At 34.3% G+C, this 17248-nt stretch overlaps 1 protein-coding gene across 3 annotated transcripts in view; it reads left to right on the top strand.

The window, feature by feature from the left end:
• Positions 1-14678: 14678 nt before the first annotated feature.
• FGF7 (fibroblast growth factor 7) overlaps positions 14679-17248 on the top strand; it is a 67821-nt gene continuing 65251 nt past the window's right edge. Inside the window, exons 1-2 of one of the 3 annotated variants that reach the window (XM_008069890.2) lie at positions 14679-15032; positions 15618-16157. In XM_008069890.2, the coding sequence (XP_008068081.1) occupies positions 15872-16157 (286 nt within the window). In that variant the 5' untranslated portion in view covers positions 14679-15032; positions 15618-15871. Of the gene's footprint in view, positions 15033-15598; positions 16158-17248 lie in introns of those variants that run through there. The other 2 variants (XM_021718508.1, XM_021718507.1) reach the window with 2 other exon arrangements.

The following is a 17248-nucleotide window of genomic DNA, read 5'->3' as shown; positions in this document are numbered from 1 at the left end:
TTTTTAACCATCTTCTTCTTTCAAAACTCTAATCCCACTTCAGGTCCTCTACAGCACCCTATTTATTTTTTGCATCCACTTTCCGGCAGTTCAGACTTCTTTAAAGGGAAAGTGTTCCCCTGTTGTTCTTTTTACATATGATAGACTCAGCAAAGACGGGTAATTTGCCTGTGCCACACAATTATTAAAAACAATGATCCAAGTTCAGATATGTCTGATTGCAAATCACCTGAATTCTGAAAGTTCTTTATAGGCCAATTTGTTCCAGTTTGTTCTAAACACTAGTTTTCAGTAATTTCTTAATGTCTTTGCTGTTTCTTAATAGTTCCATTTTTTTGCCTTTCTTTTTCAGTACATAGGCTTTGCTATCTCCTCATTTTTCTAACTATTTGTATTTGTAATTTAACTTGTAAACTCTCAGAAATGAGTTGCTAATGAAAAATGAATCATTTTCCATGTTGAGTTTCCAAGATTTCTCATTTTGAAAAAGCAGGTTTCCAAATATTAACTTATTTAAGTGATTACATACCTCCACAAACTTCTATCTTTAAAAAAAGAGCCTGCCAAGTTAGACTACAAAAGAATAGCTCCTTTAAAATTACTGGATACAAATTTAAATTACCAGAAGTTGCACTATTATGGGTTATTACTTGACAATTGTTTGCCTTCTATAATATGAAGTTATTCTCAGAGGAATACTGATTAGAATAGAAACCAGATGTGTTTTTCAAGACTCAACTGAAAAAAATGATAAACAAGCAGAAAATTAATATAAGAATGTCCTTAGGAGGTTTTTAGAAACCTGAAGCATGAATATAGCAGAAAAAACATTCAAGTGTGTGTTTGTGTGGGGTGTGCGTGGTGTGTGTGTGTGTGAGAGAGAGAGAGAGAGAGAGAGAAAGAGAGACAGAGAGAGAGAGAGAGAATGCGCGAAGGGAGGAGGAAGGGCAAGCAAGCAAATGAGATAGGAGGTTAGGGAAAAACTAAAACAAAATGGAGAAGACAAATGAAGAAAGAAAGGAGAAGAGAATGGGTAGGAGAGGAAACAGATTCCGAATTGAAAACAGAACAACAACAACAACAAAACCAAACCAAATCTTTGTAAATATTTGGTATCACATCAAAGAAATAGTATAATGTAATTTTACCTATAAATCAAGAAAGAAAAAATAGAAAAAAAGATGGGTTCCCAACCTAAAAAGGAAAAATTAAATACTAATAAGGAGAGGACCATGGTTGACAGAAAAAAAGCATCCCCTTTTAAATAAAAAGTTTGATATATTTCATCCCTTCTTGTCCACCTTTTTTGAGAGATAAAAAGAACAATAATGGTTTTGATACTTTTGAGTTTGCTTTCTGGTTGTATATTTGATTACACTAGAAATAAAGTATACTATGAGGGGGACCCCAAAAAACTGGAATTATCTTTTGGAGAGCAGGCCCCTTGTAGGTCTTCTATTAGGTAATTGTTCCAGGAACCCATCAGAATCAGTTTACCAGCTAGTGTTGTTGTGAGAGGCTGCATTTGGCTTCAGTGAATTTTTTTTTTTGAGATTCTTTGAATGTATCTGCCCATTTCATGATGAGTAATTTACTAGTGCACCTGCCAACAATGCACTGAGTGTTCAGCAGTTTTTTGTTTTTTGTTTGTTTTTTTTTACCAAAAATGGCATGACTCCATGCCCCACCCTCCCATTCACCTGATCTTACCCTGAGTGACTTTATTTTTGTTTCCCTGGCTGAAAAAAATCCTCAAAGGGAAAATGTTTGGCCGATGTGGAACAGGTGAAATAAAAAATGATAGAAACACTAAAAGGCATAAAAATTGATGAGCTCAAAAACTGTTTTGAGCAGTGAAGAAAGTATTTGATAGGTGTATCAGATCAAACGGAGACCACATTGAAGGTGACTGAAGTTTAAACATGTAAGAATAAATACACGATTTTTTATAAATAAATTCCTGTTTCTGTGGGGTCCCCCTTATATATTCTAAGTAGAATAAAAAGGAATGGAAGGCATGAAGGGAGTCAAGTAAAGGGAGATACATATATATATAATTTCATTATCATTTTTAAATTGGTCTTTTAATAAACCCTTTAGTTGTACTAAAAACTAGAATTATTCTCTTTAACTTTATTTGTCCAAGGCAAAATCAACATAATAAATATTATCTCAATAAGCCATCTATTCCTAGGATATTTTAAAATATAATAAAACTTCATATATTTGCAGTCTCTTAATTCAGCATTTGTTACTACTCAAATTGAGTTTGGATTGCAATTGTCTTTTCTCTTTGCACATTTCTAAGATTGGGCAAAATAACAGAATAAATCGTCATGGGGAATTTCAAAATACTTATGAGAGAAAACAATTTTCAAACACCTTTCAGTACTTTCACATCCTCATCTTCAGATAAGCTATTTCTATATTCTTTTTATTGATTAAATTAAGCCAGATGACAGTTTGATTTATTACTATATAGTACTACATATAGTACTTGGCATTAAAAAACATTTCTGAAGCCGGGCTTGGTGGCTCAGCGTGTAATCCCGCTCCTTTGGGAGGCTGAGGTGAGTGCATTGCCTGAGCCCGCGGGTTTGAGACCCACTTGGGCAACTTGGCGAGACCTCATGTCTACAATAAATCAAAAATCAGCCGGGCGTGGTAGCGCGCGCCTGTAGTTCCAGCTACTCGGAAGGCTGAGGTGGAAGGATCGCCGGAGCCCAGCACGAGGCTGCGGTGGCCGGAGCGGCCACTGCACTCCAGTCTGGGTGACAGAGTGAGACTCCAACTCAAAACAAACAAACAAAAAAACCATTTCTTTTAAAATGTGCTATAATTTTGAATTTTTACTTATTTAGCAGCTATCTAAACTCATAAGACGTTTCCAACTTTCAAACTGCTTCTGCTAAGAAATCAAACTATATTCATGTGCAACCAAAAAATTATATTAGAAAGAAAGAAAAAGTCCTCAAAGGGAAACATTCTGCCAAAGCAGAAGAGGTGAAACAAACAAACAAAAAAACCGGCAGTAACACAAAGAAAGCATCAAAATTTATGCGTTCAAAAATTGTTTTGAGCAGTGAAGAAAGCATCTCAATATGTGGACTGCATCAAATGGAAAGTACTTTGAAGGTGACTAAACATGTAACAATAAATGCACATTTTAAAAATAAATAAATTCCATTTTTTGGGGGGAAAAAGAGAAATCAGTCTTACTTTGTTGTTCTTCTGGCCATATCAAATGACTAATATGACTGGTTGTGGGATTTTTTTTCCAAGTTAGTCAATTTTTATTGGCATTAGGTAGACAAGATTTTAGTTTTTAATACAGTCTTTATGTTGTGCAATATACTGTCGTGTTATATACATATATGACCTACTCTACTGTGTTCCTCTAGTAACATATTTACTTGCATGAAACAAAATCTAGCATTCAATAATTAAAAAGCAATTTTCTTTCATGTAAGATAACCAGGGAGGATATTGAGTATTAGTTTCTTTACTTTTTCTTTTAAAAAATTTTTATTTTAAAGATGTGGGGTACAATTCAGGATTAGGTATACAAATGGACATTGTACAGGTAAAGTTGGAGTCTTACTTTGGTCCCCACTTCACCTGGTTTAGGATCAGGTACTGTTATTGATGAAGTATGCCCCACCCAACTTCCGGCAGTTTCCTACTACTGCCAATCCCTTTCTTATAGTATTATAATAATTGTTCGGGGTCTGCTTATGAGTGAGAACATGTGATATTCAGTTCTTTGTTTCTGTGATAGATCACTGAGTATTATAGATTCAAAGTTCATCCAAGTTGCTGTGAAGTTCGTAATTTTGTCCTTCTTTATGACTGTGTAATATTCCATCACGTATTTGTACCACATTTATTTTTATCTAGTCCATTTTTAAAAAATTTATATGATTTAACCACTTGTCTTCTTTTTTTTCTCTCTTTTAATTTTTTTATTTCAAAGATGTGGGGTACAATTCAGGGTTAGGTCTACAAATGTTCATTATGCAGGTACCCTTGTTGATGAAGTGTAAGCCCTACCCCCCCCACCAGGCAAATTCCCACTACTGCTAATCCCGCCTCCCCCATCCCCCACTCACAGCAGTGTCTCACTACTGCCAATATTTTTCTTATAGTATTATGATAATTGATCAAGGTCCACTTATGAGAACATGTGGTACTCAGTTATTTGTTTCTGTGTTACATCACTCAGTATTGTAGACTCTAAGTCCATCTAGGTTGCTGTGAAGTTCATGATTTTGTCCTTCTTTATGACTGAGTAATATTCCATCATGTATATTTACCACATTTTTAAATCCAGTCCTCTTTTGATGGGCAGCACGGTTAGTTCTATGTTCTTGCTTCTGTGAACAATGCTGCATTAAACATACGTGTGCAGGTATCTTTTTCATAGAGTGATTTGAGTTCTTCCACGTATATTCCCAGTAGGGGGATTGCAGGGTCATATGGAAGGTCGATTTTTAGATCTTTTAGGAATAGCCACACTGTTTTCCACAGAGACTGTACTAGTGTACAGTCTCCTTTCAATGGGCAACATAGTTGGTTCCATGTTTTTGCTCTTGTGAATAATGCTGCAATAAACATCCCTGTGCAGGTATCTTTCTCATAGAGTGATTTGAGTTCCTCTAGGTATTTCCCCAGAATGGGGATTGCTGGGTCATGTAGAAGGTGGATTTTTAGATCTTTTAGGAATTACCATACTGTTTTCCAAAAAAGTTATACTAGTGTACACTCCCACCAACAGTGTAGAAGTGTTCCTTTTCTCTGCATCCTCTCCAGCATCTGTTTTTTTTTTGTTTGTTTTTTTGTTTTTGAGTTATTGATGATGGCCATCTTGACTGGAGTTACAGTATCTCAGTGTGGTTTTAATTTGCATCTCTTTGATGATTAGTGAGACTGAGCATTTTTTCATGTATCTGTTGCCTGCTCATATGTCTTCTTTTGAGACGTGTCTGTTCATATCTTTTGCCCACTTTGTAATGGGGCTGTTTGTTTTTGTCTTTTTGGCATATTTAAGATCCTTGTAGATCCTAGATGTTAGGCCTTTGTCAGATATACGGTTGGCAAATATATTTTTCCCAACCTGTGGGCTATCTCCCTGCTCTCTTGATGGTTTCTTTAGCTTTTCAGAAGCTTATCAGTTAGATGTGGTCCCACTTGTCTATAATATGTCTTATGGCATGGGCATTTGGGGTTTTGATCAGGAATTGATTGCCAATTCCAATTTCCATAAGGATATCTCCTGTATTTTCCAAGGTTCTTATAGTTTGAAGTTTTATGTTTAGGTCTTTGATCCATTTAGAGTTGATATTTGTGTATGGTGATAGGTAGGGGTCTTGTTTTAATCTTCTGCATGTGGTCAGCCAGTTTCCCCAGCACCGTTTACTAAATAAATTCTTCTTTTCCCAGGGTTTATTAGTGGAGACTTTATCAAAGATGAATTGGTTGAGAAATTTATGTTTTGCTTCTGGAATCTCTATCCTGTTTCATTTGTCTATATACCTGTTCTTGTACCAGGTTGTTTTTGATTATTGTAGCCTTATAATAAAGTTCAAGTTCTGCAAGTGTGATAATTCCCACTTTGTTTCTTTTGCTGAGGATTGTTTTGGCTATTCTTGTTCATTTATGTTTCTATATGAATTTCTGTACTGCTGTTTCCAAGTCTGAGAAGAATGATGCTGGTACTTTAATGGGTATTGCATTAAAGATGTAGATGGCCTCGGGTAGGATGGACATCTTAACAATGTTAATTCTTCCAATCCATGAGTGTGGAATGTTTTTCCATTTGCTTGTGTCATCTTTGATTTCTTTGAGCAGTGTTTTGTAGTTTTCATTGTAAAGGTTTTTGACTTTTCTGGTTAGGAAGATGCCAAGATATTTTATTTTATACTTTTGTGTGACTATTGTGAATGGGATTGTGCCTTTTATTTGGCTCTCCACCTGTTTGTTGTTGGTGTATAAGAATGTGACTGTCTTTTGCACATTAATTTTGTATCCTGAGACTTTTCCAAAGTCCTTTATCAGTGCAAGAAAATTTAGGGTTCTTTTCAATATGCCAACATTGTTATACTTAAAATTTATTTTTTCTCATTGTCACAAGAGTTGACTTGGACATTGTACATTAATTATATTTTGACAACTTTTAAACCCATTTATAGCTGAAATCAAATAATAAAGTTGTTTTAGGTTTTCAATAAGGTCCCATAGCATAGCTCGGCTTCTGGTATATTCCATGTGTTACAATACTGGTGTCAATGATATTCTTGTTGTTAGCAACATTCTTAATTAGAAAAAATGAGAGGGGATGGCCCTTAACATTTTCATCAAAATGCATAATTAATACTGGATAAGAAAAGCTTTCTTTTTGCGCTATATATCCTTAAGAAGAGATTTCATTTCTACTTTCACACTTTTGTAGAAATAGATTTTCAAGATGCTTCCTGGTTCTCATTCCAAGGAAGTAAGAGATTCAGGTCCCTCTTATCTAGAGTGAATTGGGACTTGGGTTCTTCTCATCCAAATTTTGCAATTGTCTGATTTTCCCATTCAATGCTGGCCCTATGTCTTCCTGAGTTCAGCAAATTATACCACCACTTATCCAGTTACAAATGTCAAACATCTGGAATTTAATCTTCACTCCTCTTTGTCTCTTACATTGACTCTATCATCAAGTGTTGTCTCTGACATATATATCTGTCCACTCCTTTGTTTCCCTTATCATAATCTTAGTTTAAGATATCATCATCTCTGACCTGGATTCTAACCATAGCCTCCTAACTGTTCTCCTTACTTCAACTTTTGCCATCTCTCAAGCCATTCTCCATAAAGTTTTCAGAATTATTATAACCATTATATTCACTGATTATAACTCATTATACTCAGGATCAAACCCAAAGTCCTTACCATTGATATCAAGGTCCTACATATATTGTCTTCTTATCTAACTTTCCCCTTTATTCACTATGCTCCAGTTTTACTACCTTTTGGTTACTGGATTCTAGAACAAAATAAGCTCATTTCACCTCAGAATTTTTGTTCTCCTTGTTACCTCTGTCTAGAATACTCTGCCTCCACTTCTGATTTCTTCTTGTTCTTTAGATTTCTTCTTGTTCTTCTGACCCCCCCGCCCCTTTCTGTTGCTTAATATGCACTCTACTAACTTATTTCCTCTGAATATCATCAGAATTCTTTTTATATGCCTATTATCTGCCCACTTCTTCAATAATTTGTTTTACATCTTGGACCTTGCTTATTTTATTGAACAGTGTATCTTTATCATATCACAAACTCTTTGAATACCTAGTAGAGTTAATTTGAAGTAATTAGCAGAGTTAGTAGACTTTAGTGCAGCACTGAAAACTCAATGTTTAAAATTTCAGAGGAAGTTTCTGGTAATTGCTTACATGAGTCTTGGGTCCCTCGTGCAGACTGAATATATAAGAAGAAAGAGAGAAAGAGAAGTAGAGAAAGTGAGGGAGAGAAGGTAAAATGACAGGATTTGTGAGAAGAATTCTTTCACTGTTAGTCCCTTTCTATACCAAGAGGAGATGAAGGAGGGAATCTCCCTTCACCTCAAGTCAAGTGAGAGAGCCTAGTGTTTAGGGAAACACAGAGGACATTGGAAATAGTGGTCTGCATATTAGAAAAAGAATATTAGAATTTTATTTAGGAGAAATAGAGATGTTGCTGATGGTTTTGGGCAGAGAAATAGCATGATTACAACTATGTTTTAGAAAGATTAATCTGATGGCAACACTCAAAATGGATTGGAAATTGGAAAGAGAACATACAAAAAGATAAGTTAGAAATAGAATTGACCGGAGTCATAAAAACGACTTGCCTCAAAATATGAAGGTGATAGATAGGAAGAAAGAGGAGGGGAAGAAGTTATAATGGTAGAATTAACAATTTCTAGAACTGATATGAGGAGTAAGGAGGATTTACTATATCTGAGATAATATTAAATACCCCTGAAGAAGAAATATGAGTAATGTTTAAAGATAACAGAAATGCTTACCTCGAAAAGAAGCTTAAGCAAAAGTATAAACCTCTCTTCTCTTATGCATGAGTTATTGCATTAGTTACCAGTTTTACAAGAATACATATTTTACGGAGTACTTGGATTTTCATGGATGTATCTTTACTAAAGATACTAAAGATGGTGGACTCTATAACTTTCTTTTTCTTTTTTACTATCATAAATACCTTCATTCTGTGTGTTTTCCCACTTTTGAACATGCTGAAAAAGCTGATAATTAAACATTAAACCAATTTTGCTATTAATACATTAACATCCATAAAACATTTTAAAAAGAAATATTGTTGTAGCTAGTTTTACCCCTCATTTTCCTGCTTTGCTATGTAGACATTAGTATGAACCTGAAGAATGGCAATTTAAAGCAAACAGTGTAATAACCCTATTTTCACAGAGTCTTTGTATTTTTCATGATATTCTCCTAGGGTTGAAGCAAAGCTCTCTCCATTAGAACACTTTTCAGCTTGTAGAATGGCACTGAGCTGTCAAAACCAAGCACCAATCTGTAGCAAGAATCAAGGAGATTGATTCTCTCCTAAAGTCAAGCAATAATTTAAGGGGAATGAAGACAATCAAAAAAGAATTATATAATATGTCTTAATTACATAGAAATGTACAAATGAAAAAAAACACAACTAGTAGCTCCAACTAGAGATCTTGTTCTATGTCTAAATTTGTCCCGTAATTCTGCAAATTCATAATAAAATTTGAAGAACTTTAAATTCAGATTAGCATTTCAGAGAATTTTTTTATAAATATAAAATTAAATAAAACATAAATTTTTGTAGACTCAGAGATACAAGAGTCGAATAACATTTGTAAACTGAGATATTTATATAGTTGAGTCATAGGCACACCACAATTTTGAGCATATGACTCAGACTTTGTTTCTTATATACAGTTAGTTTTAAAGTGTGAGGGCATTATGCCAAGGGTAAGCACAAAGTTTACATAACTGAGGATTTATAGGGACCTCAGGCTTGCTCAATTACTTTTGGGATTTTACTCAAGAGTTTAAACTACTGTTTTTGACCAGGCCCTTTAGATTTGGGTAGACACGTGTGTACTCTAGCTTCCTATTATACTTAGAATAAACCCAAACTCAAACTCATATTCCCATGACCTACAAAGTTCTTTATTATCTGGCCCCTGCCTACATCTTCATTGTCATTAATCTCTCACTATTCTCCCCATTGATCATGGACTTTATTCATATTGGCCTTCTTTTAGTTCTTGGAACACACCAAGATCCTCCCGCACCCTTCACAGATCTACTTGTTTATGTTTGTTCTCTCACTGGAATGCATACTCTGTTAGGGCAGAGGTCACTTCCACAATATTCACCATTGTATCTCCAAAAGGCTAGCACAACATCTGGCATCAAGAAGCTATTTGATAAATATTTGTTAAGTGGATAAATCAAGGAGATAAGTAACATTGGTTGCATGGTATGATACAGAGTTGAGGCTGAATTTATGGAATGGGGCTGGCAGAAGAAAAGATGAAGCTAAGTTCACAATGTGAGAATAGTTGTGGGAATACAGTATTGGACACAATTCATTTTATTTTAAACTCAAGAGGTTTATGTGCAGGTTTGTTACATGGTATATTGTGTGATGGTGAAGTTTGGACTTCTATTGAGCCCACCCCAAGCTGGTGAGCATGGTATCTGATAGGTGGTTTTTCAACCTATATCCCCACTTTCCCTCCACCCTTTAGTAGTCTCCAGTGTCTGTTGTTCCCATCCTTGTACCTGAGTGTGCCCCATGTATAGCTCCCATTTACGAGTGAAACATACAGTATTCAGTTTTCTGTTTCTGTGGCAATTTGCTTATGATGACCTCCAGCTGTAAATGACATGATTTTTATGACTGTGTAGCATTCCATGGTGTATATGTACCACATCTTCTTTATCCAGTCCACTGTTAAAGGGCACCCAGGTTGGTTCCATGTTTTTGCTATCATGAATAGTGCTGTAATAAACATACAAGTGCAGGTATCTTTTTCGTAGAATGATTTATGCTCCTTTGGGTTATATACTCAGAAGTGGGATTGCTGGGTTGAATAGTAAATCTATTTTTTAGTTTTTTGAGAAATCTTGAGCTACAATTTCAGATATGCAAATAATAACATATACATTTATATTTATAAATATAAATCAACCTATCTTTAATTTTGAAAATTCCACCCTTCCAGGTTGGTGTAAAACTTAATCTCAGTTATTCTTCTATTTCCTTCTTCTGATTTAAGGTGGAATTGGGTGCAGGTTTTATGCAGAGCCAAAGCAAGGGCTTCTGGATGTCGAGTCATTTGTCTACCCTGGTTACTTCGGGAGTATTTACTGACTCTATTTACACAGTTCCTACAGGTCTAGGTTCCCTGCTGCTTCTACACTTCCTTTAAGACATGAAAAATCTTTGTGAGGGGTGCTTATGGATTCATCTGTTTGGACACAAGGTAATCCATACTCTCTGGAATTTGATCCCCTCTCCTGTGCTGTAGTGCTACCAGAAATACAGAAACTCGGCTCCCCAAATATGGAACCCACAGACTTTTCTCTGTGTGCCATGGTCCATGGGACTCTACTTTACCTGGGCAGCTTCTGAAAGGCATTCTTACACTTCCTTTATTTTCAGGACACTTAGCTGATCTTTTGAAATAGATTCAGGTTTTACCTAAGTCAGGTAGCATATATGACTTTTTCACTCAGCTTTCCCAATTAGAAAGTTTGGCTATCTTTTTGAAAATATGAAGAACAGAAAAAATGGAATAAATGAATACAATTTAATATTTCATAAACCTATTCTGCCAGTAGGAATGAAGTTTTGGCCTAAACAGAAACAGGGAGTGCAATTCTGATCATGTCACTCTTCTCCTTAACATTATAACAGTTTCCTGTTTCCCTTAGAATAAAGATCACATGACTTCACATGACCCACAGAGATCCCGACTGCCTCTATAGTCGCTTCATGCACTACAGTCCCTCTCATTCTCTCTACTAGGGTCACACAGATGTGTTTCACTGTTAAAAAAGACATGCTGTCTTTCAACTCAGGGATTTTTGTTTGGTTGTTTTTACATTCACAGGTACCTCTTCACCTGGTTAACCCTCATTTTTGCTATAAAATTGCAACTCAACTGGCATTTTTACAGTAAAACCTCCTACTACCATCCATTATAGACACTAACAGCACCACGTACCTTTTCTTTATAGTACTTGTTCATGATGGTCAACTTGTCTCATAAGAAGAGATATGCAAGGTGTAACTACAATGAAATATCATTTTCACTTGTCAGACTAGCAAAAGCTCCAAAGTTTGACAGTACATTCTTTGGAACAAATGAGCACTCTTATCGCCTGCTAGTATAAAACTTGTATAACCTCTGTGAAGGATAATTGGCAATATCTATTAAAATGATATGTTATCTATATCTATACTCCTTTGAACTCAGAGTCCTCTTCTGTAAATTGATCCTACAGGTATACATGCACAGTGTAAAACGACATATTTATTTATTTATTTATTCTGAGTTGGAGTCTCACTCTGTCGCCCAGACCGGATTGCAGTGGCACGCTCCCAGTCACCGCAGCCTCGACTTGCTGGGCTCCGGCGATCCTTCTGCCTCAGCCTTCCAAGTAGCCGGAACTAAAGGTGCGCGCTCCCACGCCCGGCTAATTTTTGATTTATTGTAGAGATGAAGTCTTGCCAAGTTGCCCGGGTGGGTCTGGAACCCACCGGCTCAGGCAATCCATTTGCCTTGACCTCCCAAAGTGCTGAGATTACAGGCTGAGCCACCAAGCCTGATATATTTATAAATGTTTTTCAATAAGAGACTGGTCAAGTACATTGTAATATACCCATCCAGCAATATACTATATGACTGTAACAAAAAAAGTGAGGAAGCTTCCCAAATACTGAAATGGGAAGATTTTCTATTTTTATTAAGTAAAACAAAATGACATACAGAATGATGCATATGGCATGCTACCTTTTGTGTAAAAAGGATTTTATATAGATATATATTCTGTAATATATATACTACAGAAAAAGATAAAAGTAATATATATATTCTGAAAAGATAAACAAGAAACTAATAAAAATAATTGTCTATATCTTGGAAAAGGAAAGGGAATTAGGAGGATATGGAACAGAATAGGATGTAAGAATACAAAGCAAAGAAAATATTTAATGCTGTTCCCTTCTGCTGATTATATTATACATAATTAGGACTGAGGCACAGTTTTAAAATTAATTATTGATATGCAAAATGTATTAAGTAAAAGTTATTCTCTATAGTTTACCTTTTATGGATAAAGGATATAATGAAGGTTGTTTAAGCAAAGTTAGGTGGTTAATTATTACTTTAACAACTGTTTCCATATTAATATTTACCAAAATAGTCTCTGTATTATTTCTACATATTTTATTCCTAAATCAAACTAGACATTCTTTTTGAAGAATTGCAGGTGCTAACCTTAACTTTCAAAGCACTTTTTAAAAAGTCAATTTTTAGGAACAGATGCAAAGCTTTCATTTTACAAATTTATAATTCATGGGATATAGGTGTTTCCAATTTAAAAAATGAAGTAAATTCAGTCTAGAAACAACAAAAAAGAGACAATTCTTCAAAATATTTATTGTTTAGTCTATCATTATATGTACATTAAAACAAGAGCAATAAATAACTGTCAAAGTATAACTTAAAGAAAACCCAGAGGGTTATCCCATCTGGATATCTCTAAAGTTATTCTTAGTTCTGGAGACTCTTTCTTGAAGTATAAGCATAATAAGGGTATAGTGAAGTTTAAATGTGGTTCTCCATTACAGCTGCAGTTCTAGTAAAACAGGTTGTGGCCCATTTTGAATTAATCTCCAATAGGAAAACTGATAATCAAATAATTTAAATCATTATTACACCATCTCTTTTTGAGATTAATCTGCACATTAATATTACTCAGATCATATTACCCAATCACAGAGTATAATAGCATCTAGTACGCTTAAAGTGCATAGATCATAATTTTTTCTTTTAAATTTTACAGTCAGTCCTATACAGCAGATTTTTAAAAGGCACTAAATGCTGTTTACTAACAAACTATCTATTTCTTTTATATAAACCTTAAGCATTTAGCCAATATTAATTTCTAATCTATTGATTTTTTTGGTTTAAAACCTGTGAAACTGATGAATTTAGTAGCTCTAGATTGTGTTTAAATTGTGAACTGTTAATAATCATTTCTTTAGAAGAAATATTCAAGTCTTAGGAATTCTGACCTTGCTTATTGTTACCTCCCAAACTAGTGGAATATTATTCAGAACACAATAACATATTTTCTTCCCTCTTACTTTTCCTCCTTTTAGAGACATACATGATAGAATGTTTCAAGCCATCTATCTACCTTTCAAAGGGTGCAATTATAGAAGAGCCCATCCTCCTTTCTTTACATAAACTTAGAACTTCCAATATTTGGTGCATAAAAAGTAACTGGGTACATTTAAAGTATTACGTGCTCTAGATTCTGTTCTCTAAAAGCATAGACACAAAGCAAAATCACAAAGTATAATGCAATTGAATGGACTTAATTTCATTTTCCTAGTTGGTCTACATGCACCACCTGGTGGTAATATAGTGCATTTCACGTACAGGAGAGAGAGAGAGAGAGAGAGAGAGAGAGAGAGAGAGAGAGACTTGAGAGGCATATAACATGGGAAAAGTAATTTTAATATATATTCTTAAATACTGATTTAGACTGACAGCATAATTATTCTGTACCAATATCTAATAAAACACTTGAGCACTACTGTATATATGCTAGAAAAGGAAATAAAGGAGAAAAGAACTTATGCTGGAAAGTAAAATAGCTTCTCTTATTTACCTTAGCTGTAGAACTTTTAATCCAACCTCTAAAATAACATTTATTTATTGTGCTAATGTTCTTATTGAGGCAAAAATCAAACAGTAATAACCAATGTGAAACCATTTCTTTATTTATAATTTTTAAGAACAACTATTTTTAAAAGTATGTATCCTCTTCCTTAATTAGTAGTCAGAATAAGTCATAGGTCACAGAATTTTAAAACTACAAGTCACCCAGAGTCATTTAGACTAATACGCTAGTTTTACAAATGTAACAGCTGAGACTCAGGAACATCAAGTGACTTGCCCAAAGTCATACTGTTCATTAGTGGCCCAACTCAAATAAAAACTTAGGTCTTCTCACCTTTAGCCTAGGAATATAAGACATAAAATGTATACTCAATTTAATGGTGAATTACCTGCGTATAAGAAGACAAACCCTAAACTCGTCTATACAGTGCGTTAAGACACTAAGATGTGAGTTAATGCACATTAGTAGCTTTGTTCTAACATTCTGAGCACAAAGGATCAATTGAAGAAACCCATGTATCATAAAACTATGGAAAATATTTTCTAACTATTAAAAAATCTTTTATATACTGTTTTTTCAAAGAAATATTTTTCAAAGTATATAAAACTGCTATGTTGTAAAGAAGGTTTTAAAAATCCTTCTCCCTTCTAACTGCTTTAGAATCAGAAATCTATTTCTACAGAGTAGGTACCCACTTGCAGATTTAAGCATAAACCATGTTTGTAGCTCCCTCTCATGTCCATTGAATACTATACAAGCCTCCTTTCATTCTCGCTGTTGTATTCAACTAACAGCTCACTGGTTAAGTTTTAATTGCTTACAATGAGGTCAGCAAAGGTATTTATCGAAAAGCTCTGAATAAAAGGCTCCACACACACACACACACACACAAGCACTCACGCGCTCACACACAGAGAGAAAATCCTCTGGCCTGTTGATTTATGGAAACAATTATGATTCTGCTGGAGAATTTTTCAGCTGAGAAATAGTTTGTAGCTACAGTAGAAAGGCTCAAGTTGCACAAGGCAGACAACAGACATGGAATTCTTATGCATCCAGCTGTTATCAACAGAACAAGTAAGTTACTGTTATTTTTCTTTAAAAACAATGCTGAATGTTTTCTAAAAGTTTGTCTCTTTCTCTGGTTTTAGTACTGAGGGGAGAAGTAAAGTCACCAGATTTTTGAGCCATGTAAATATCTATAATAATTATTCTATAAGAACATAAAGATAAGATTGACGTTCTCCAGAGCAATCCTGACATGTAACTTGAAAAATGTGGGCAGTTCAGGAGAAAATAATTGATTGACCACAAATGTAAAAGCATATAATAAAGAAATCTAAAGGATACATGTACTTTGCTAAGAGTAACTGTAAAACTTAAATAAATAGTTCTGAGTGCAGGATGTTTCTCACAAAATAGCAATAGGAATGAATGATACAGTCATATTCTGATTTGTCTTAACGAATGCATGACTTTTATAAATCTACCCATAGAGTGGTAAAGATGTTGACATCCTCTGTGAAAGCTGTTTTAAATGTATCTTCAAAGTATAAACTGCACTGTATGCTATGATATTATTTACCCACTGAAATTTATACATACAACTTTTTATCTTCTTCTTTCCTCCCTCCCCTATTCTTATTCTCTCATTACAAACAGAAGTCAAGTAGCAAACAGCGTTGCAGCAACTGAGTCTATTACAATCTGTTTTTATAAGGATATATCAACAAAGAGTTATTTTAAAAGGAATCCTATATTGTTACAGGATAAGGCTAACAATTTGGAAAGAGCAACTACTCTTTCTTAAATCAAGCTACGATTCACAGATAGAGGTCAATGACCTAGGAGTAACAATCAACTCAAGATTTAATTTTCATTATGTTATTCATGAACACCTGGAGCACTACACTATAATGCACAAATGGATACTGACATGGATCCTGCCAACTTTGCTCTACAGATCATACTTTCACATTATCTGTCTAGTGGGTACTATATCTTTAGCTTGCAATGACATGACTCCAGAGCAAATGGCTACAAGTGTGAACTGTTCCAGCCCTGAGCGACATACAAGAAGTTATGATTACATGGAAGGAGGGGATATAAGAGTGAGAAGACTCTTCTGTCGAACACAGTGGTATCTGAGGATTGATAAACGAGGCAAAGTAAAAGGGACCCAAGAGATGAAGAACAATTACAGTAAGTAATGTATTTTATTTAAAGCACTGCTTATGAACCTTAATCTGCTAAAGGATCAATTTTCAGGTGACATGCTTTCTCAGTTTCCTTTTTTAAAAAAAAAAAAACTAAACTAAACTAAATGGCATGTCATCTTTTAATTTTTCTACATTTGGGATAATTGAACTATGTTCCTAAAAATATCTCCTGGAACAGGGGAAATCTACTTATATTATAGTTGGAACTGATAACCCAAGTCAATTTGAAAAAATATATCTATTCCATGTGCTCAAAATGTTCATAAGTAAAGCAAATTTAAATGATATTATTCACACTCAAATGTGATTTATTATTTTCTAGCAAAATTCATTAGGAACTCTAATTTGGTACTTAGTAAATCACCAAAAACTACTTATCACTAGTTTGAAGAATAGCAACTTTACTTATTGTAATTAATTTGATGTCTTTTGAAAGAATATTTTTAGGATGTAAAATATTGAATCTGTGCTAAAAAATGTATTCTGTGCAGTTGTGTATAGTTATAAAACAGAAGGGAAACTGTGGTATCCACATCTATTCATGGCATAACGAGCTTGTTGGTTAATTATCAGCATAGGCAAAAAAATATTTTCCTCCTAATATTTTCATTATTTAAATCTTCTATGTCATAAAAGTTCTAAGCTGCCTTTAGAAAAATGTAAATGTGAGGAAATATTAGTAAGTTGAAAGATATGTTAATTCCATGATTTTCAATTTAAAAGCCTCCCATTTTCCCTAAGTATCAGTTATCCTTTTCTTGTTGAGACACCAGGGTTGAATTTTTTATTTTACAGTTATGATGAATAACCAATTTCAAAAGTATTACACTTAATGGGGGTAAAATATACACCTTAACATATATATTAAGGATTTAAAATCCTTAAGTGAACATAAATTTTTTTTGCATTGCTAGCATTCAGACAATTTAATATAGTATCATTTTATAATATGTGTGTTAAAACCTCTTGAAAAAGAATGGATGGGAATGCTGGTGTACATGCACCTATCACAGCACCAGGCTTGCAGTGATTACTTAAAACTTCCGTTACCTATTTATTGAATGACTTTAAGGC

This window comes from Carlito syrichta, unplaced genomic scaffold (assembly GCF_000164805.1).
Source record: "Carlito syrichta isolate Samal-C Ts95f unplaced genomic scaffold, Tarsius_syrichta-2.0.1 Scaffold312386, whole genome shotgun sequence".
Lineage (NCBI taxonomy): Eukaryota > Metazoa > Chordata > Mammalia > Primates > Tarsiidae > Carlito > Carlito syrichta.
This window is presented reverse-complemented; position numbering and strand designations above follow the sequence as displayed.